Source organism: Macrobrachium nipponense, chromosome 1 (assembly GCF_015104395.2).
Source record: "Macrobrachium nipponense isolate FS-2020 chromosome 1, ASM1510439v2, whole genome shotgun sequence".
NCBI classification, from domain to species: Eukaryota; Metazoa; Arthropoda; class Malacostraca; order Decapoda; family Palaemonidae; genus Macrobrachium; species Macrobrachium nipponense.
Genome location: NC_087200.1, coordinates 153,194,896 through 153,219,741, shown reverse-complemented (window position 1 = coordinate 153,219,741; position 24,846 = coordinate 153,194,896). Strand labels below are relative to the sequence as shown.

At 36.1% G+C, this 24,846-nt stretch overlaps 1 protein-coding gene across 7 annotated transcripts in view; it reads right to left on the bottom strand.

Moving 5' to 3' along the window:
• The window catches only part of LOC135219765 (mucin-2-like), a 275,746-nt gene that overhangs the window by 115,418 nt on the left and 135,482 nt on the right, over positions 1-24,846 (bottom strand). For all 7 annotated transcript variants that reach the window (XM_064256817.1, XM_064256819.1, XM_064256813.1 and 4 more), the window contains exons 2-4: positions 15,970-16,100; positions 14,876-14,935; positions 1,942-1,987 (exon numbers count right to left, since the gene is read on the bottom strand). In XM_064256817.1, the coding sequence (XP_064112887.1) occupies positions 1,942-1,987; positions 14,876-14,919 (90 nt within the window). In that variant the 5' untranslated portion in view covers positions 14,920-14,935; positions 15,970-16,100. The remainder of the gene's footprint in view (positions 1-1,941; positions 1,988-14,875; positions 14,936-15,969; positions 16,101-24,846) is intronic.

The window sequence follows — 24,846 nt, the reverse complement described above, 5'->3', positions numbered from 1 at the left end:
GTAATATATAATATAATATATATATATATAAATATTATATATAATATATATATATATATATATTATATATATATAATTATATAATATAATATAATAATATAATATCTATAATATATATATGTATTAATTAATATAATAGAATTAATAATATAAATATGCTATATAGTATAAAATGTACAAGGCAGTTCCCTCTGGTTTATCGGCAAACTCAGGGTTTTATGGGGTTTGTCTAGCACCATAAAACTAGCGATTCATGGCGCCATAACAGGCTGAGTTCCGGTTATCGGCGCTGTAAGGCCTCTTGTGGCACCATAATGGTGCTTTAAGCACCAATAACAGGTTATCAGTGCCATAACCGGCATTATGGCACCATAAATTGCCGAGTTTCGGTGAACGGTGGTTTTCGCTTATCAGCATACTCCCGGGAATGGAACCTCTGCTGATAACTGTGGATTCCCGGCGTATGTATGTATATATATACACATACATTTACATGTGTATATATATACATATATGCATGTATACATGTGTATATATACACATACTCTAATGTTTTCCATTTTGGATGGGAAACAAATATGCGGTAAAAATTCTTTCTTACACTAGATCTTAGAATAATCTTTGAACATTCAATCATTTTCCCCCCCCCCCCCAATCAGAACTCCATTAAAACAAGGCTTACAAAACATAATAGACAGTATTCTTCCATCCAAAATCTTTCCTAAAACTATAACCACTCTACTTACATTGTACTAAATATGTCCAGTCTTACATATTTTAAAAATTCATTAATGCACAGTTTCCTGTTTGTCCAATTCGTGAACAAGTTATAAAACTGATGAGTCAGAACTGAAGTTCAAACTGGGAGTAAATGCTGTTATGTTGAGCATGCTCAAAATTCTCATGACAATTTATCTTTTTAATTATTTAAATGTTTATTCTTTACTTCTGTATTTCTTCTTCTGTACTGGACTTCATTCCCTATGGAAGCCCTTAGACTTGTAGCATTCTACTTTTTTCAACTAGGGTTACTGGGTGGCTAATAACTAATATAAAGGGTTAATTGCCACAACTTTAAATATAAATGAACATTCTAAATATAAACAGATAAAAAATAAAGATTAATAAAATCAAAGAAACCCAAATGTAAGAATCAATTTGTACAGTCCTTACAAGTGTACAAATACTCAATCAACCTTATGAATATACTGTACTCAAATTTCTTTCAAAATATATAGATTTAGTTACAGACTACTGAGTTTAATATATCTTGATTGTTATGCTAAGGAAAGTAGAAATTATATTTACCTACAATAATGGCCTGTCAATTTATACAACCAACGAAAGATACATAGTGCTGAATTACACCAGGATATCAAACAGAAAGTTAAAAACATGCAATTTATCAAACATTAGGTACTCAAAGTTCAATAAAACTCTAAACATACATAAAAAGGTAGAAATGACACTCTCCTTATAATATACAACAACTCCCTTCATATACTTTAGCTATGAACTCTTGCTACAAGTGCAAACTAATACATAGTGTAAAATATTCTAAAAATGAAAGTATTACTATTAGTATTACACATGCAAATACAACGGTAACTAAGACCTAAAAATGATTTCATTTTGAAATTTGCCCCCCTCCCACCATATAATCATGCACTTGACCTTGAAAAAATTAACCTCATGAACTTTTCACGGAATCTAAATTTTTCACCTTATTTGGCAAAATATAAACTCAACACCATTTGACAAACATGAATATGAAATATCTAATACAAAAATATTAATGCTGTACTCAGTTATTGGGAAAAGAAAATCTTAATTCCTCTCTTAAAAAGGCAGAAATTTTTTGTGTAGATTTGTCAAGATTTAGTAAATAAAAGACTTATTGGAAGTGCCACTGTAAAGAATCAAAAATTTTTTTATACTTACCGAGCTAGGGAGAGTCTCTAAAAATGTCTCTAGAGCATGGGGATCTCTGCAAAATAAGCAGAAAAGTTTCAGTACTGTATTTTTGTCAAGAATACTCATAAATGTGACAACAGAAAGCACCAGATTTCAAAACATCAAAGAGAATGTTCCCTTTACTAATTTTGTTACTGTACAGAGCAGGGGCATGCACAGATTTCCAGAAGGGCAAGGGTTACAGTGGAAAAAAAAGGGCACTCCCTTAGATTTTGAAATTGAAATCTGTAATGTTTTATATGCTAGAGTTATATAATAATATATGATATATATAAGAAGATGAACTGTAAAAAGGATAATGTGACAGTCATAAAACCAATTAAATTAATACATTTTTATTACAAAAAGCAGATTTATCAACAATAATTCCTTTAACATAACCTGTTTCCATTGTAAAATTTTCAAGATATTAATAACAAAAACCTAACCCTACTGAAAAACCAAAAATAATAATTTTTTTATTAATCATTAAAATTGTTTAGTGAAGAATATGGATGGTACAGCCTAATAAACTTCAACGATCATAGTAGCACTCTCCTGTTATGACTTCTTCCTTATCAACTGTGATGTCTTTCTCAATGTTTAGCAAGCATTAGATCGGGGAGTCTCTCTTCTCCACACAGGCTCAGCAGCCTATGCTTAATCATCTTGAGCTTGGAAAAGGAGCACTCCACAGCTGCTACTGTTACAGGAAGTTACAAGCAGCTTGAACATAATTGGGAAAACAAGATGGACATCATTCTCCTTGATACATTTGAGGGTGGATCTCGGATCACATTTTGGCAAGGAGTAAGATGAGTAAAACACCCTCAATTCTGTCAAAAGTTTGTCTTCCTTTTCTTTGAAGCCATAGAATTTGCACTGCATATCAAGATCTTGAACTTGAGTATTTGCTGTTAAGTCTGCAACTGCCTTCCAGTTCACTGGCATAATTAAGCTATGGATATGGAGTGGCATCAGGATCTTTTCTTTGTTATCTTTTGATTCTTCCTCATCCTCCCTTTAAATCTCCTAACTTCTTGACCATTATTAATAGGGGTTAGTTTTTCCAGACCTGAGTCTCAAGTAGACTCATCTCGGGCTTGACCAAGTATAACCAGAAATAGGCAATATACTTTTACACAATAGAACTCCTCCAGTCTGTAAAGTGTGATCTGTTGCTGCAGGCATTGAGGTATACTTGAATCTTGCTGGCACTTTTCTTGGTCTCTTCTGACCTGAAATCTCCTCTAGAACTTCAAAATCTGCATCTAGTGTCTGTCGAGTAGCAGTTTCATATATAACCTTGAATTCTTCTTCTGTCCTTAGCTCATTAAGTCTTCAGCACACCATCAGTGATCATGTATATGCAGAAATATTCTATTGACAAACATTGGTCCAATTTCAATCATCATATGCATTATATGATCTAAATAAATTATTATTTCTGACAAAAAGGCACCTTAGCTACGAAGAAGAAAAATGGCAGGGGCTCAAGCACTCCAAGCCCACCTTGCGCACGCCTCTGGCACTGAGTAAGTCTGAGAGCCACTACAATGGCTTTCAATAAACCCAATATATATAGTACTCTTCTTTCCATAAAGACAATAAAATAACAATACTGTACTGTATTACTTAGGATATCAAATATAGAACATATTAATTTTTATATGCTTCAGGTGACGGAAAGGCAGTAATTATCAATCATGTTTCCAACTAATACCAGCTTACCCTTCTGAATACTGAAATCTAACATTTTAAAGAACAATAAATTATTTGTATGCAGATATTTTCAACCTGTTTTGATCTATGTATTTTCTATCATTGTCAAAACACTTTTACTGTAATTTTCCTCTGGATGAAATATAAATGTACAAGCTAACAAGGTGCAGTGGATGTTAAAACTGTAGTTTAACCAACTACCTGGTCTTCGGTCACAATCCAAATATTGTTAATATATCCTGACTGTTTGAACAGCCTCAGGAGACTAAACCAGTGGAGGGTAACCTAAAAGGAATCATAACTCTCTTCCTCTGCCTCCACCATGTAAGGTCCTTCTCCCAAGTCACTCCAAGCATGCCAGGAGGCCTGCAATTGGCCATCTACCAGGACCTGAGGGATGAACTTATCTCTGAAAGGTATAAAATAAGACTTATACCAATATATCCGCCCTTATCGCCTGTGCAGCATAAGCCTTTACTACAGATAGGAGCATACGTATACTCAATTCTTCCAAATCAAGTTAATATAAGCATGAGAACATTAGCTTTGTTACGGACTCTGAGATCTCAGAGACAATGTTACGGTGTCGAAATATCCTGGAAAGGGTCGACACAATGTTACGGCCTCTGAGAGAGGTCCGCTTCAGGTTCGATATGAAATAAAAAAAAATATATCAACACCAACACTTGAAACTGGGGATACGAATATAGAAAGAAACTCTAACACAAACAAAGGTTTATTTTACAAGCTTACTAATTAAAGGTAAATGCAGAATGGTATCTCCTATTACATAAACAGATAGAATCTTACACTGCATGAACTGGGGGAAACAGTGAGGTAATTCGAATACTTGCTAATCAGTTTGGCACCTTCGAAGAGTGGCTTCATAAATGTAGAGCGGCAAATTGCAGACGTCCTCTTGACTCCGTATTGCAGAAACTAATCTATTCGTAAGGCAGGAACTCTCCCCTTTTCTTCTCTGAAGTCTGCTCGACCGTCGAGAAAACGGCCGTCCACTCCTGAAGACGGGACTAGACCAATATCCAACCAAAATTTCGAAACAAACTCTTCTTTTGATTTGATACTCGTCGGTTCCTTTTTCTCGTATCTCACAGAAGATCTCTGCCTGCTGCTGATCTACTCACTGATAATCTGATCTGTGGCTCTTACTAACTGGTGATCCCTCTCTTTTACGATCTCTTCCTCTTACGATCACTCTCTGTATCTCCTCCTCCCGCTGCTACTTCCTCCGTCTTATTTATTTATTGGCATCCTGGGGGGCGAAGCCCTACGGCGACGTCACAGACTCCGAGGTTTCTAGAAATTCTTAGATGAATCTAGACGAGGTATTGCCATCAGAAATCGCGGCATTTCTCTCACGTAACATTGGCGCGTTTGCGCTCCACAACACGCCCGACGATTCTAGAACAACCACGAAGACAGGCGCCTCCAACACGGGCGCGGAAAACAAAACCTCCTACTGCCGACTTCTCGAAAATGCGTTCTCCTTTCCTTTATCTTTCTTTGCTGTGAAGCAATTACCATCACACGCCCCCCCAAATGAGAAAAAAAAAATGAAATCAATTGATTTGATTTTTTTTTTTCTAAAGAGAAGCAAGATTAATCAGTGGGGAAACATTCTGCATAAAGCTTTAATCCAGTCAAACATGCACACTTCCCCACTCACACACTCACTCGTGCCAAAACAGAAAACGGTTATTAGGATACTCATGCTGAGAAAAATCTCTAGAGGCTATTAACTATAACATTATCCTTCTCTCTTATTTTTTCCGTTTTCTGAACTCTGATTAAAACTTATAAATACTAAAACACCTCTTTTGTTTTTTTTCTCAAAACTAATCTCACTCAGTAACACTGTTACACGGGCGGAGGCCACGGCACGGGGCGTTGTTTATAATTCTGAAGCAAATTTACATTTACTGATTTTGCTCTACTCTTACCCACATTAATTCTATGATATATATTTCCCCTCTTCTCTAAAAACTGAAAAGGACTTCATATTTATAAGGTAAAGATGGACTTTCTCTCGAGACTAGTACTAAAAGTTTATCTCTTACACACAAACTTCTCTCTTGTGCGCTAAAATCAGGTCTTCCTTCAGTTCCCCCTTGACTTCCGTTCGGGTTTTCTTTCGCTAAGTGCCAAGCGCTTCCGTTCTCCTCCGATAGCTGCCAAACATCTCTTTCATCGTTTTTATAATACTCAAGATTAGTTATGCAATCATCTCTACCATTACTTCTAGACAAAGTTCCAAACATATTTATAAATACATTCTCAAAAGACAAGCCTACTGAAGGAATATTACTCAACTGAACTCGAGGCATTACTTGAATCGGTTTCTCGGCAATTTGATATTCAAGACAGCTTAAAACATATCTCTTTACATCATTTTTCATTTTAGGCCAAAGGCACGCCCTACTAATACAATTGAAAGTTTTATTTACTCCCAAATGTCCTTGCTCATCATGTGCTAACTTCAAAAATAGCTCACGAAGCTTCCTAGGAAACTGATCTAATTGTTCTGTGACTTCCCCTTTACTACCTGACTTCGGTCGAACATAACGACACAAAACTTCGTCCTTTAAACAAAAAGTTTCCTTACACATATAATCGAGATCATCATCCAGCTTATATTAAAAAATTCGGGTTAGTGTCTCGTCCTTATCCAAAATGTTAGAGCCTAATTCATCACCGTAACTAGTACTAGATACTGGTACATTTACTATGTTACTCTCAACAGCTACGCCTTCCTCTTGGCTATCACTGTCAACTTCGATAGAGTCCGGTCTCTCAGCCACATTCATGCCAAGATCAACCTCGCTACCTCTATCACACACGTTCGAATCCACGAACTTACACTTGTTCGAATCCACGAACTCACTCATGTTCGAATCCACGAACTTACACTCGTTCGAATCCACGAACAAATTATGACCGTAGTCTACGTCTGTATCTAAACCCGACCTAGTTACTACCATTTCAGGCACTGGAATATTCCTCACAACAGGATTCACATTCTTGGATAAAGCTAAGTCATTACCGACAATAATGTCAACGCCTTCAACGGGCAAACTGTCCACAACAGCAAGTTTCACTTCTCCTGACACTACCTGACTTTCTAAATTCAACTTCAACAAAGGACAAAGAACACAAGTGTTAGGAAATCCACCTAACATAACTTTCTCTTCCATATTGATTTCTGCCCTGTTCGGCACACACTCTTCCCTAATCAGTGAGACAGCAGCGCCTGTGTCTCGAAGAAAGACTACTTCTCTCGAATCTACCCCTCCAAGAGGAAACTACGCCTTACGACAGAAATTCGCCAAAAACTTTCCTAGTTTCTCTCATCACATCATCCCTACATGAATGAAAGGTTAACTAGCGATACTGGTTTCTTACCGTCCTTCCTTTCTGCTGCACATTTTCTCGCTAAATGCCCTTTCCCATTACATCGGAAACAAGTTAATTCTGAGCCACTATATGCCATTTTACTCTTATAAACCTTAGACGTATGACCAGGTTTTCCGCATGCATAACAGGAATATTCACTTTTACTCGCATTGCTATTACTAGGACTGAAACCTTTACTGCTTTGTAATCTACCAGACGAAGGATCATTTTGTTTTTTACTAACACTCAAATTATGAGTTAGACTATATTCGTCAGCTAGCCTAGTTGCTCCTGCAAAAGATACTTCTCGCCTATCCTCTATATAAAGCTTAATCTCAGGGGACATGTTATCTTTGAAGTTTTCTAACAACACTAAGTTCTTCAAACCGTCAAAATCCTCAACCTTAGCAGAAGTTAACCAATCAAAAAACAGCCTTTCTAACTTCTTACCGTATTCTACATACGTAATATTTTCATCGTTTCTCAAATTTCTAAATTTCTTACGGTACGCATCCGGTACTAACCTATATGCGCTAAGAACAGTTTCTTTCACAATATCATAATTATCACATTCCTCCTTAGTCATGCAACTATACACAGTAAGTGCCCTACCACTCAAAACTGACTACAAATATAAAGTCCACGTTTCTTTAGGAGAACCTACTCGTTCCATTAACTTCTCAAAACACATGAAATATGTTGTAACATCTTCCTCATCGAACTTTGGTACTAATTTTAGCAATGCACTCATGCCTAACGTATCAGCTTCGTTTCTGTTCTCACCTGACCGACTGTTACGAGTACTTTCCCTTAACCGAGCAATTTCCAACTCATGCATACGCTTTTTCTCTCTCTCTTCCTGCTCATGCATACGCACCTTTTCTCTTACTTCCTGCTGCATTACCAACATTTCTACCTCTCGCTGCATTTTCCCCACTTTTCTCTCAGCTGCTCTTTCTTCTCTCTCAGCCACTCTTTCATCTCTCTCATACTTTTCTCTTTCTTTCTTTTCAACATACTCACGGAGATCATTCCCCTCTATAGTAGCTTGCCTAACTCAATAAACCCTTTCACCATCTCACTCATTCTGATTCTTTCTATATCCTCCCTGTTTCAAACTGTTAAAGTGTTGATAGCCTAGGCAAGGTCGCCACAAATGTTACGGACTCTGAGATCTCAGAGACAATGTTACGGTGTCGGACAATGTTACAGTGTCGAAATATCCTGGAAAGGGTCGACACAATGTTACGGCCTCTGAGAGAGGTCCGCTTCAGGTTCGATATGAAAGAAAAAAAAATATATCAACACCTTGAAACTGGGGATATGAATATAGAAAGAAACTCTAACACAACAAAGGTTTATTTACAAGCTTACTAACAAAGGTAAATGCAGAATGGTATCTCCTATTTACATAAACAGATAGAATCTTACACTGCATGAACTGGGGGAAACAGTGAGGTAATTCGAATACTTGCTAATCAGTTTGGCACTTCGAAGAGGTGGCTTCATAAATGTAGAGCGGCAATTGCAGACGTCCTCTTGACTCCGTATTGCAGAAACTAGTCTATTCGTAAGGCAGGAACTCTCCCCTTTTCTTCTCTGAAGTCTGCTCGACGTCGAGAAAACATGGCTGTCCACTCCTGAAGACGACTAGACCAATATCCAACCAAATCTCGAACAACTCTTCTTTTGATTGATACTTCGTCTGTTCCTTTTTTCTCGTATCTCACGGAAGATCTCTGCTGCTGCTGATCTCTCACTGATAATCTGATCTGTGGCTCTTACTAACTTTTACGATCTCTTCCTCTTACGATCACTCTCTATATCTCCTCCTCCCGCTGCTACTTCCTCCGTCGTATTTATACGGCATCCTGGGGGCGGAGCCTACGGCGAGCGTCACAGACTCCCGAGGTTTCTAGACATTCTTAGATGAATCTAGACGAGGTATTGCATCAGAAAATCGCGGCGTTTCTCACGTAACATTGGCGCGTTTTTGCGCTCCACAACACGCCCAACGATTCTAGAACAACCACGAAGACAGGCGCCTCCAACACGGGCGCGAAAACCTCCTTACTGCCGAACTTCTCGAAAATGCATTCTCCTTTCCTTTATCTTTCTTTGCTGTGAAGCAATTACCATCACAAGCTTGCATCATCAGAAAAGAGTTAAAAACTAACACTCTTCCAGTCTCGACTTATCTCTTCACAGGAAAGAGAGAAGAAAACTGAATCTTCTATAGAAGAATGTTTAAGTGCCCATAAGTGCATGCATCGCAAGAGGCAGTGCTCTGTGACTTCATAAAAAACCAGAACACAAGCCCAGCAGACTTAAAGGGAGCTTTGTGTGCCCAGGTACAAGAAAACTTATGAAATGCACTCTAACTGAAAGCGAAAGCTTAGGTTCTCTTCTTCAAATACTAGAAGGGAGCCGAAATACTCGAAGACAAGTGAGACCTATTCTCTATGTGGCCTCTTTCCAAAACTAAATGAGGATACAGCGAAGTGCAACATTCCAGCAAACACTGATCAAACCAGAGATCCTCCGATTCAAACTCTTCCTATGCCAGAGAGCAACAGGAGGAGACAGTTGGTGACAGGATGTGATGGCTGGCAAAGAGAAGTGACACCTGGAGACAGGAGACGACAACAGCCAAGCACCTGCATCGCATCAACTCAATGAAAGGGAGGCAGGGAAACGCAAAAGAAAACGAGGCACCAACAGAAAATGGGAAATGTTGGGAGGCAGGGAAAAAGGAGTTACAATGATTCTCTTGCGTCATCTGAAAGAGAATCAATAGACTTGAGAACACTCCCATACGACACATCCTTAGAAAGTTAAGCAGCGAGAATAATATCTAGCTTGGAAACAACAGAAGATACTGTAACCATGGTAGATTTGGAAAGAGAAACATTAGTCAAGGCAGAACTAAGAGATTTGCCGATAGCAGAAGAGAAGCATATAAAGAGTGAACAAGTGCATTTTGACAGAGAAAGAGGAATAGGCTAACACACAAGGATTTAGAATGAGCAAAAGAAGAAGAGATTGATTAAACTGAGTAAATATACCTTCAGAATAAGTAAAACTTGCTACAGACATTATTTTTTCATGAACTGTCTATATACATATACTATGCCTATATAATTAGTCCTATCGGTGCGAACAACCTCATACTAGGTACTTGATAGCATGGAAAATGGAGAGGCAGGGACAGAGTGTACAGAACCACATCACCCTGAGAACCGACACAGTTCCCTGGCAGCAGGCTCTTCCAACTGTCAGAGGGCAAGTCCTGGGCTCAGGCTACAGACGGGTGAGGGCACTTCTTATAAGGGAACACGAAAATGATCTCATACCATGGGGGAACCTGGACAGGTTCCCTAATAAATTCACACAAACCTTGTACTGACCAAAATAAGGTTTATGTCCTGTTCTAAATTCTCAATACGCTTTTCCTGAACCAAAAGGGGAGCAGAAGGCAGAGGTAAAGAGGAAGCCTCAATACTGACTAAAGCATTAGCAAAGGAAAAGCCTGGGCTGATTATGGATAACAACAGACAAAGGGCCTGGAGAAGGGGGAGAAATGACAGGCTGATATCCTGACCAAACTACTTGCTTCATAATCTATCTGCTTCCCTTCTCTTCCTATACTAATGGACTTAAGCAGAAAGTCATTCAAAATTCCCTACTTCCTAACATCTACTCTCAAGATCACACTTTATACCACTGTAGCCAGCATAAACAGTGTGTTAATCATTCCTATAGAATACGACGTTCTTAGCCTTGATTCCAGTGGAGGCATCCTAGGAATAATAAATGTACAGTACAGTGGTACCTTGACATACGAAAGGCTCAACTTACGAAAAACTCGAGATACGAAAGCAAACTCGAAAAATTTTACGGCTCTACATACGAAAATTGCTCAAGTTACGAAAGGTTGTTGCTGTAAAGTCCCGAGAACAATTTTAAAACTCCCGCGCGCGCAAAACGAGTAACCTCGCCAACCATCCTCGCGTCTCGGCGTCTCGGGCCGATTGGTTTCCTGAATGCTAGTCACCCCATAAGATCCTGCTCTCCTATTGGTCAGCATCTACCCCTTGTGTTTTATGTCTTCTATTGGTAAAAGGATGCTGCAAATTGAAAAACTTATTCATGCAATATATTTAATAAAAAAAAAAAAACATTAGGTAAAGATAGAATAAAGAATAGAAATGAATGGTTATTATACTGTTTGGTAGTTTCAGTAGTTGAAGAGCGATAATGAAAATTTATGGCTTACTGTGTACTAAGAAAAGTGATTGCTTGGCGATTGTTCGTACTCGTAAGTGCTGGATGTAAACAGAAGTTTGGAAGGGTTTTTGCTTGTTTGTTTATTATTGTTAATGGTTACTTAATAATTATTTGAAACGAGTACATGCAATACATTTAATAAAAAAATTGTGAATTAGATATCATAAAATATAAAATAAATCAGACTGCTATCATCGAAGCCAACAAATACGTATTTTTTAGAATTCTTCTTTTGTTTTAATATTACGTTACGTATATGTTTCATTATAGCTGTCAGTCACTCGCTATCTCCATTAGGTAAAGATAGAATAAAGAATAGAAATGAATGGTTATTATACTGTTTGGTAGTTTCATTAGTTGAAGAGAGATATACTAATGAAAATTTATGGCTTACTGTGTCCTAGGAAAAGTGATTGCTTGGCGTTCGTTCGGTACTTGTAAGAGCTGAATGTAAACAAACGATTGGAAGGTTTTTTTTTCTTGTTTTTTTTGTGTATTATAGTTAATGATTAATTAATAATTATTTGAAATGAGTACATACTGATTATTTATACATTTTATTGGCATATTCTAAGCTTTTAGCTTCTTAGGTTTAGATGTCAGAATCACAGACTAGGCTACAGTAGCAACCGCTAACATAGGCTAGGCTTATTGCTAAGGGACATATGCTAAAGTCCTAATATATGCAGTAAAAATGGGGTTGAACATTACATGCAGTTGAATATTACTCAAGTATGTACAGTATTTTGCCTTTTTGGAGTCATATTTCTTCCGTCAGATTGGCGTCGTAACCCTTGAACATGTGTTGTAGGCCTGGAAATATAATTTACTGGGGTGTTTTTGTAGGGCTTGGAACAGATTAGGCATTTTACGTGTAAAATGCGGTTCAAGATACGAAAAACTCATGATACGAAGGCTGCCTCGGAACGGATTAATTTCGTATCTCGAGGTACCACTGTACTGTGATAGCAGCAAACAGCCATGAAATACCATCAAGCGCTTATACCCAATGGTAGCACAGAGAATTCTGACGTGACTTAAAACATACGAAACACACCTGCTGGAGAACAGGTGTACTATTGTCATCTGGGCAGCCATTCAATCTTTTGTTTCAATGCCGACTCACCTATCAGTGCGGAGATATAAGCTAACTTTAACAGTAGGTAAGATTCATCACATATAAATGTAAATAACGTGCACCTTTTATTCAACTGTACGGTATTAGGCAGTCAGTCATTTACTTTATTCAAACTTAAAACAACATTGTTGAAAGCTGTTAGTGTTTTGAATGCATGCACTGGGGAAGGTTGTATATTTCTTAAAAGTTAACCCAATATCTGGTCCAAATTCCAGGTTTACACGCATGTTCACAATTTCTGACAGCTTTGTTCCTCCCTTTGTTATGTAACTGCTGAGAGTTGTGTTATTACTTTTAGTAACAAACAATATTGGTATAGTCATGCACCCTCATTTCCTCTCTATGACTCAAATCTACATTTGCTAATCAGTATTGTATTCTAAAGGAAATTACATACACTCATAACACAGGAAACATTATATCAAGGAATTCTCATTGACTCCCTTTGAAACAATTTCTTAGCCTAACTATACCTTCAAAGAGTACTTTATACAAGATTCACTCTCCAATTCATAAAATCACAATAATTTTATAGCGAGTGCTGTCTCAAATTACAAGGGGTACTTCTTACCATAAATTCAATGGCACTATTAAACCTCTCAATTTACTGATAATGCAACTCTTAACTGTTCTAAGACACTGATCCTGATACACAAATTTTTTTACATAAAATAAAGACAGACATCCTGTAAAATTTCTCCCATTTTATTTCATATTATTGTAGTGCACTGCAATGAGCACCACTTCTTTAAAACTGAAGAAGTAATAATACATTTTGAATGAAATTCATGAACCATGATGCAGTATGAATTTCTACACTGCCAAAAACTCTTTCTGTTATAATAATTATCTTCCAAACCAGTGATACTAATACACCTTCACCTTTATGGCAGAAAAAAATAAGTAAATGTTGGCATAAGTCATAGAAAAGAAATATCTTGTCCATAACTGGAAAAATAAATGTAATACAAAAGATATAATGGATATAAAGGGTGAAATCATTCAATAAGAATTTCTTTCATCATGACAAAAAATTATCAATTTCCCAATTTTCCTTAACAATTTAGATAAATACTGTCAGAATGACTTGGAAAGATGTACTGTACCAACATTGAACAGCTGAAACAATTATAAAAACTCAGTGCCATGCCTTCCACTTGCACACCCCCATTCTAAAGTAAAAGGGTTCCCAACATTGGGTCTGCTCAGCATTTAAGATTTACTTATTTGTAGCTATTTTTTTAATTTCTTTCATTCACTATTTATGCAATAGGTATAATAATAAAGGTTTACCTTTTTCATTAAATAATGATATAATAATATACTAAAAGTACTTATTGACCATTCCTAGTCAATGAGTACAAAGAGATCTTTGTAAATCCTCAATAAAGGAAGATTCCCAAAACAGAGAAACTTAATTAAATAAGTATATTAAAATATTTGATGCTCTGTTTGCTTCTGCTGAGAATAGCCAAATCCAAAAAATATCTAGAAAACATAGCATGTCATTAAGTAATTATTATGAAAGCAACATAGTATCTTAATCCCCCAAATATAATTTTAGTCAATGCATTTCTTTGGCAACAGCAACTAAACTTGCTCCATGACTTGCATAAACTAAATAAGTAGTGGGTAACATGACAATGATGAGCATGCTCTTCAGTAAAAACAAGGTTCCAACCATTGAGAAGTGCTTTCCCATTACAAAACAAAATCCACTGAATGTTGGCCTCATCATTTTTTTGAGAGTCAGCACCCATAACAATTACATAGACGTTATTTAGAAAACCAGTGAGTGGATTAATATTTAAAAAATAAGAGCACTGTTCGGCTAATTCAGCTCCAATTACTAATAACAATATTATGACTACAAAACAAATACAGTACAAAGCACTATAATGGTGACTCTACTGTCTTGTATACAGTAACTACAAATATAATGAAAATATACTGTATAGTACTTCAACTCTCCCCAAAATAGAGATCCTTTTTAATAACTATATATAATACATTATACCATACTTGACATTCTTTTTAATAACTAAATACATGTATACCATACTTGAACTAATATTTTAATGAGTCTTTGTTTTGCCATAATAAAATGTACTGTGCTGTGCTGTTAAAAGTGTAGTCTAATATTTTCAATTACAAAGCTATATATAAACATGTATACAAACACATATTTAAAGTAACCTAAAACCACCACCTACTATTGCTACTCTTAACTGAAACATTTCAATCAAAAGAAAGGAAAGGTCGTGTAAGCTTGTCACCCTATGCTTTATATAAAACAGGAATATAAAATACAGTGACCACAACAGAAAAGGGAAGGCACAACCAAATATAATAATGGAAACTTACCCTATTACGTCAAGCAGTCTCTGTTTCTGGCCATCATCATCCATTGCAAGCTAAACATGACTGTAAATGAGAGAAGAAAACTTAATAACTACTTACTTTCTATCATAATGAAGCACAAGGATTACATTAAATGCTTGTATTCCTCAAACACTTACTAGGGATCTGGTTAAAATACTTGATCAGTAATAACTACAATGTATGCTGGTGAATGATGTTCATCTCAAAATAACACCCATACCTCAAGATTTCAAGCCCCATTATCAGAAAATAGGAAATATATATTTAGAAAACTTATCATGGCTCATTTCTTTACAAAGCTGTGAACATGACAATTGTGATATCCTTAACACTAAACTATCACAATTTTAAGAACCCCATACTTTTGCAGAATAGTGGACACCCAAAGCTAATTCTGTATATTAATAGTGCATTGAAGTAAACTCTTCTCCTAATAAATCTAAATTAAAAAATAAATTTCATCACACAAAACAAAACTGGGCAAATACAGTATATCTAATAAGATTAATCCAAATTATGCACAGTGATTTTTCATTTGACAAGAAGCAAAATTTGTCAACTAGTCTTTCACTGTACAATTTCACAGCCTTGATACTATCTGGTAACTGAAACTAACTGCTACACAGGTATTGTTGACTTTCAATATCTATTTGATCTCCACTATTTATTCTACATATTGGTTATTCTCCATTTCCATTCATTCAGAAATCACAGGTACTGTAATTGTATAATTATACTGAGAACCGATAAATTGGTATCATCCACATCTACATATTCAAGAAATAACATTCACCTTTTTAACAATAATCTGACACTAAATGACAATATAAGGAATTTTGTTTGATCAGGCTTAAAGGATTGAGTGTAAACTGACAAACAGGTATAATAACAGTTGCAAACTTAGCAAACTGGACATCTGTCAAATAAAATATAAAAAAAGATGCAAATACTAAACAGGAATATTAATGTAATAAACAGCGTAAACAAAAATACAGTACTGAATTAAATAAGGAACAATCAGTAGACTTAAAAACCATACAAAACCAAGGAAAGTGATAAAATAAATTTAAACTAACCATGAGAAACATGATGACATAAGGATTCTCAAAAAATGATCCTGGAAACGTCTTCTGAGTTCAGAAAATATGTTCGGATGTTGAGGTTCTAAGTTCTTGATATTTTGCATAGGCCTAATCTTCTGGAAAAGCTGTAAGAGAATGTAGCAGTTAGCACTTTACTAATAATGAAATGCTTTGGAAATATATCTAATATGGCACACCATTTTTCAGTATACTATACAGCATACAAAAGATATCACACACATGAAATGATTCATAATGAATTTGAAAAACTCAACACAATTTGATTACAAATTACATATATATATATATATATATATATATATATGTGTGTGTGTGTGTGTGTGTGTGTGTGTGTGTGTGTGTAAACATAAAATTCAATATTAATCAATAAGCTTAACTGATAATAATTTCAAAGCAGCATAATGAAATCTATGAACCCTTGTGCAGAAAACATCCACAGTGTGTCAAATCCACCCACAAACACTGCACCATCCCTCTCTTTCTGTTTTGCACACAATCTCTCACTTCCTTGGCATTAGACCCCTCTGTTCAAATACCTCTCCCATCCATTTATCCAGCATTCTTGATCTCCCACTTCCCCCAAACATTTTTACAGAGCAATCTTTCTACCAAACAATTGCCTTCCATTCTCCAGGCATGATCAACCATCTTCAGAACATCCTAATCCATCTTTTCACCAACCAACTACCCATTTTACTGCTACTGCCAATCTCAACATGCCATACTATTTTAATCATTCATATTACAACATAAAGAATTCATTTCAAGGCAGATTCTTTGTAATGTTTCTTTGGCCTCAAATGCATGCAACATACACACTTCTTTTCTATAAAAGAGCTGACTCTATTTTTGCTTAAACAAAATTGCACATAGCCTGCAACTGTTCTTGTTTTGTGTAATCTGTGCCTCAAATATTCTCATTACATACCACCATGTGTTACAGAACTCCCAAACAAACACCTAGTATAATAATATACTGCTTTCATTATTTTACCATCCATATCAACATTCATTGTTCCATCTTTCTGGTTTTCATCTGCCATCATAACGCTACTCTTGTTAACATTTACACCCAACTTGGTCCTCCTTTCCTTCAGTCTCCTCTTACTTAGCTGTCTGACTTTTTGGACTAGTATGCCTTGTTCCAATTTTCAAATCTTGCAATCTTTCGTAAGAGCACATCCTACAACTGAGCTCTATGGGAATCAAGTTTTCTGCTGTTTTAGTTTTGTTATACTAATTTATAACAATAACAAACATTTCTCTATCAAGTCTTGTCATACATCTTGCATCCCCAGTCAAAATCATAACAAACTTTCATACTATACTAAGCACAGTGTGATCCTGCAATTCTCGGACACCACAATAAACTTTACCTGAATACAAAAGAATAATTACTATCCTGATACATTCCTCCGAAACCTATCCATCATCCAGACAGACTTTCCGAACCCTGGTTAGTCACTCCGTCATACTTGCACCATCATACTGCAGCATCTTGTTTGTAATCCCATCAATTCCTCCTGGACCCTTCATTTTATTCTTCAACCTCTTAACTATCCTTGTTACTCCACCTCCATGATTATTTTAGAATTTGCTCTGAAACCGCTTCCCCTAGTGCACCTTCAATTTCTGTCACTCTTCTATCCTCCACACTCAATAACGCTTCAGAATACTCATCTAACGACTCAGCACTGAATTCTTTTCTGGTTGCATCTTTGATTCTGATACCCTGTTGCTAATGTCCTTTCTCACAGAATGTATATATATACATACACTTCTTATCCTCCTTAAGGTACTTTCTCCGATTCATCCCATTTTGAATTTTGCTCTATTTTTTCGCCATTTTCTTTAGATTGCTTTCCCCGTCAACCTCTTGCAGCCTGTGCATGATTCCTTGTTACCAAAGCATACTTATCCCCTTCAGTTGCTCACCTGCATAACCATTTGCATATATTCCTCAAATTATGAAGTTTTATTATAAATGAACACGAAATGCAACTGTGTGAACCCTTCATAATTCAAAGCCATAACAAAGTTGTCATTTTTATATACAAGCTGATGAGCAGCATAACAAAACTAGATAAACTGAATTTATTAGTCGTCTGTTAACACAAACGGCAAAATTTTGAAACTGTTTCAATATCTAAGTAACTTCCTAAGCTATGCAAATGCAGAAAATCCGTACAATTAACGCACACTCCATATACATGCACATATGCCAACAATCGAACCCTACCTTTGCATTGAATCACCTCCCTAACACGTTAAATCATCATCTTTCCACAGCCATGCAAATTCTGACTCTCCCACAAACATTCCCTCTTAATTCTCTCAGGACCAAATGTATTCACTATCGCAGTTTATCCTGCAGCACTCTATCTTATCCGTATCATTCTTGGTGTAATACAGTTGCAGTACTTCATCTATCATTACATTTACTGACACCGCAATTGTTTCCCCGGCTCTACTACATCTCTCGGTAACCCAGAATATATATATAGAAACTCCTAGCAAAATCACCACAGCTGGCGAAGCCTAAAAGGGTATTTTACGACTGTCTCCCTTCTTTTGTTATTGTATACGAAAAGGAAAATAAAAAAAGGACGAGACATCTTATTATCCATAGGTGCCTTCAATATTCATTAAAACCCCTGTAGTATGCGCCTAAAAAGCACTGAATTCGACGAGTGTGGTATAGCAACTAGCTCGGGAAGGCTGCATCTGTTAACTAGTAATTTCACAAACATTATGACCATGCGCGACGACTATCCAGCATCACTTGCAATGTCTAAGTTGTGCGTCATGTCTAGAAAAGCCAAGTTTGCGGTGCAGTCCAAAGATCTGAGTTAGGAAAGTCAACCCATTTGATTCAGATTCTGTGCACGTCTCATTGCTAAATCTAAGCAGGGACTATTTTTCCTGTTACTTTTCAACCATAACAAGAATGTCAACATTTGACATCATGTGGATTCATGGTCACTCACAGAAGCAGATCGTGTCACTCGTTATACCAAATAGCGAGGAAACGCGATTGCCATAGTAAAGGTAGATAAAATAAGCTGATACAATTCGATGCATTCAAAGAAAGATGGAAATAAATTCTTAGCCAGTGAGAGTGAATGCAAAACAAAATGGCCCACTCCAACTTTAAAGTAAAAATAGGCAGAATTCCACCAAATTAATAACTGCAGTCAAACATTTTTGCTACTAAAAATACGGAAGACGAAATAAGAAAAAATACGAGGGGGGGAGGGGCTAATAAGCAGCTTCCTAGTTCCCCATAAGTCTCCCAATCAGGGTAATCCAACCCCAACAACCTCCATCCCCAACTCCCCCTAACTTTCCACCACGGAGTAATGATCAATGTAATTTGATCATGAGAATCTACGACGAAAACTTTCGAAAAACTTCAATAATTTCACGACACAAGCGTTATTGTCACTCCAGTTTTAATGACCTAGAAGAAAAATGTAAATTTTATAATTTCATTCGACCAGTCGACTCTCACTAAAAACAATATATATAAATCTGTAGATATATATCAAATGAGTAAACGTAACTTAGACCAACCCAGCTAGAAATATTTAAACAGCGGTGAAAGGGCTGGGCGCCTCGGGGATGGTTTGTGCGTACGTACGTACGTGCGTGGCCGTGCCTGATTGGGCGGGCAATAATGACTGTGTGATGACGTCACGGCGCATGCGCAGGACACTGTTACTAACTTGGACCGAGATGACAGAGAAATGGTGTTGGATGGGAGTGCGCCTCAACCGCTATACCGACACCGCCAACCTCACAATTTCGTCGAGTAAGACATCTGCTTCGGTTGTAGTACGTTTTAGCGCTGAAACTCATCAGATTTTACATGCTCCTCGAAATCCCACTTCAGATTTCATAATTAACCTAAGTACATTCTTTGGGATCCGACGAGACTTATCACAATTATTTGTATAATTTCTTTATTTCTGTTACTGTATACGCTGCCTCCCTTATATTTCTTCTAATCAATCTGAAAAAAAAATCTTTAAGAATGCACGCGTACAACCAGGACTTGAACGCAGACAAATAATCTTTAAAATTAGACATTTCTACCTTTACGTATATTCTATGACGACTCTGTGGTATATGAAATAAAGCTATTCACAACGTATCTGTACTTATTTTCATAATTCACACACACTTGTATGTGTGTGCGTGTTGTGAGTTACTTCTGAGTAGTCGTCAATGCGTCTCTTGTATTCAAGCTGATAGTCCTACAACTCGCTCTCTACTACTACGACTATTACTACATGCCAGTCCGGTACAATCTAATTCATCCCGTCAGCCAAATGAGATAATGGAATAGACCCTAATTGATTAAACTATCCTTAATCATAATGGAACGCCGTTGCTCCATTTTCCGTTATCGCTTAAAACACACTTATTTTAGATAGCTAATATTTCAGAACAAAGCATAGCCTATTATAAAAATATTAAACGAATCTTACGCAACTCGATTTTCGACTGTTTTCTCTGAGCTGCCTCTGAGGGAGAGCGTTCGCTGGTAAATAATAAAAGCACCAATAGCAATGTACTACAGGTGAAAAAAGTACGCTAAAACGATGAGAATATACGGAAACGTATTATTTCCAGGAAGATTGAAATGTTATTAGCAAAACATGTCAGCCTCCCTGGACAACACACGCACAGTTAAGTTCCTTTTCGATTTACATTTCCCGCCTCTAGCTAATATATATATATATATAATATATATATATATATATATATATATATATATATATATATATATATATATTATAACCAACGAATGCTCACAACTTTCCTGGGAATGACAAGTAGAAACACCCGAATAACCAAGAACTTGAGACCTGACAATGCATTACTAGAGGGTACGGTCGATTTCCAGACAACAAACGCGTCTAGGTAGGAGCAGTTCGTTGCAATGTGCGCCATTCATTTAGATGCCTTCATACACTTATTGAAGCTGCTGAAGCTGTATACATGAATGAGATACTGAGAAATTCTGACAATAATTTGATAATGAAAATAATGCCTATATATAATTATTTCCGTTACCCATAAAAATACTTAACGCTTGCTTTTGAAACATCAAAACACACACTTATTTATATATTATATAATATTATATATATATATATAATATTTATATATTCATACGCGCACACGCGTGCGTGTGATATTTTAAAAGGAATGATAAATCTTGCGTGGGTTTCAGGGGGAAAAGACTGTTCCAGGGACAAATAAAAACTAAACGATGTTATGTCGACGCAAAATACATTGTCATTTTAATCACATTAGAATTTCTAACCACAATGTATGCTGGGATGCTCCACATTGTTTCAAAAGCCAGATGGTCAAAGAAAAAATAGAAGCTTTAAATGATCACGGGGGTCATGGAAACCGAGAGAAGATCCTTATCCTGGACTCATCCGGAACCTAAAGAGCACCGATTCCTTTCCTTTTCGGGATTTTACAAACTTATTAAATAGAGGAATCTTCAAAAGAAAAAAAAAAAAACATTATTGCTTAAAAAAACAGGTAGAGAAACCACCCGAAATGTAACCCTGTGGTATATAACAGTTATTAATTTTAACAATATATATATATATATATATATATATATATATATATATATATAATATATCTATATATATATATAGGTAAAGACACGGAGGAAAATGGAAAAACGAGAACTGCAGTTCTCGCTTTTTCATTTTCCTCCGTGGCATTACCTTTATTTATACACAGCATCACGTTTTATTTATTCCGTGATCAAGTTATTCATATATATATATATATATATATATATATTAATATATATATATATATCTATTTATTATATCTATATCACAAGGAGATTCCAAAATACGCAATGGTTACTATCACAGGAATCCTCCACGACATTAGGCCGTTGACACACCTAAAGACAAACTTGAAATCAGCGAACCAAACCCTTCCACGCACTGCACCACCCAGCTCTCTCTTGAATGTGCTCACGCACTCTCTCACCTGCTTCCGTGACATTAAGGTCCTACTTTGCCAATACTTTTTACACTTTATTATCAGTCCACCACTTTCTAAGTCTTCATATCATCGTTCTCCCTACCGACACGTCAGAATTGCCTCTCTTCAAAAATTATCAATCCCCAATTTTTCACGTCCAAAACAATTCAGAACACTGGGAGCTTTTCTATCAACTCTTTAGCTGACCATTTTTTTCTGTTTATCTCTACGTTTCTTACTCTTAATCTTCTTATGCGACATGCCATACAAACAATTCCTTTGAAGTGCCCATCATTTCTTTCATTTGCAGTCACTGTCTACATTTCACATTTACCATAGTTACACTGCTCACTAGTTTGCGCAGTTTCTTCTTACTATCCGCTATCAGTAATGTATCATATGCCCATACCATCTAATTATTTTTCCGACTTGGTTCGAGTGTGTGATATATGTATAAATAGATATTATATATATATATATATATATATATATATATATATATATATATATTCATTCCAGGGCAAGGAGGGGAAGATGGGGCACTTCACCTCCTTCTACTTCATTTAAGCATTGGATTATGTACCAGGTAATGAGATATTTGTAGTGGTTGTAACCGGAGGTAAAAAGAAATGGGCATATGAACCTCAATCGAAAGGCCTGCCACCAACAGCCTGTTACCAGCCGCGTTATGAGGAAGAAGTTGTATGTATGTATGTATATATATATACATATGTATAATATACATATATATATATACATACATAAATAATATTTGTATATATATTTATATATACATAAATATTATATTTGTATATATATATATGTATGTATGTATGTATGTATGTATTGATGTATGTATGTATGTATGTATGTATGTGTGTGTATATATATATATATATAGTATATATATATATATATATAATATTATATATATATATTTATATATGCAAATAAGTTTTATTACAACAAGGGGTGTTGTAAAGAAAACACGATAAGTTACTGAAAAGTTCCTTCTTCCACTGAGAAATAAAGATCGTAAAATTGGGCAGGACTCTTCTAGTACCAGATATTTGGGGCGATAGCCGTCATGAATTAGAGAAGGAAAAATGTCCGAAGTGGCTCAGTTGACTGACAGGGATAATAACGTACTAGAAATGAATCACTTCGGCCAAAGTCTACCGGTGTTATTAACAACGAAGACCAACTGTAACAAACAGTCATCGAAAAAATGTCAATATTTTTCACTGACAGGAACCGGCTCTTTCTCTCTCATCCACTAACCGCATGTGGGCGTTTAGAATACAAGGCCAACCAATCAGCTGGCACATACACAATCAATGTACCGTGCTCGGTTAAATTTCCCAAACAGATTGCAACCGTACACTGTCAATATCAACGCGGTGGATGATCACTGGACGGGCACACAGTTCGGATGCCATAATGGATTTCAATATACATACATATATACATACATACATACATATATATATATGTGTGTGTGTGTGTAACTGCAATAGCTACAATTCCATCTTAACTTCTCGAATTCTTCGCTGTGTTTTGGATACGCTTGTCACTACAAAGTCTTTAAGATCTGAGTGCAAGAAATAAGAAAAAATGATGATGTCCGGTAGTAGGAAACGAACCTTGTCTTGATTATCGTAACACGGGTTCGTTTCCCACTACCGGACGTCCTCATTTCTTAACATATCTTGCACTTGGATTTGGAAGCTTTGAAGTGACAAGCATATGCAAAAAGGCGCTAAGAATTCGAGAAGTTAAGAGGGCATTGTGGCTATTACAATAAAATAAGCATTTGGTGAAAAGTGACCAGAAGATTATATATATATATATATATATATATAATATATATATATATATATATATATATATATATATATATATATATATGAAGCCACATATAACGTATAATAAGTTCAGCACAGCTTGTCGATAAATTATCCTCAGAGGAATCATTATGATTGAGCAGTTCTGCTTCCCAATCCAAAGCCCTCGCTGTGAATTTTGGCCGGCGCAGAAATACTTATCAATTGCAATGGCTAAGTTATAGACAGTGATTCGATATAAGATACTGTGGCTTAAATTTTATAAATATAAAAAGTCATGAGAGTCTACATGGCTTAGGTGTTGCTCATCCCGCTCGGATTAGCCCCTGGGCCTCTCGCATGGATGGTCGGAAGGGGACCTAATGTTTGAGGACGACTCCGATGGATGACACTTGATCCCACTGATCAGAGCAGTCGTACTATAGAATACATACATACACACACATATAGGCTCTCTCTCTTCTGCTCTCTCTTCTCTCTCTCTCTCTCTCCCTGCTCTCTCGATCTCTCTCCTCTCTCCTTCCCTATATATATATATATAATATATATTATATATAATATATATATATTTATATATATATTATATACGTGTATGTGTAATATATATTTATTTGGACATCTGTGGATTATAATAACTGACCTTCATCCCTGAACCCGGTTAACTTTTAAAATGTGCTGAGAGAAACTATCTAAGATGCAGAAATCCAACTACAAGAACATTTTATACTTTTTTATAATTAAAATGCACCAAAAATTCCGGTATGCTAAACTTGACACACAAAAATAACCAAATGTGGGAATGTTTCAATACTGGAGCTATGAACAGGACCACAAGATTGTCAAATATTATATTAAAAGTATACTTTCAAAATCTTATGGAATAACGTTACTATGAGAACAACATACAGCGAAGCATAATTTAATAGGTGCCCCCCCCCCCCCCAATCACAATTCAAACAGATGGCTGCGGCCAGTAACT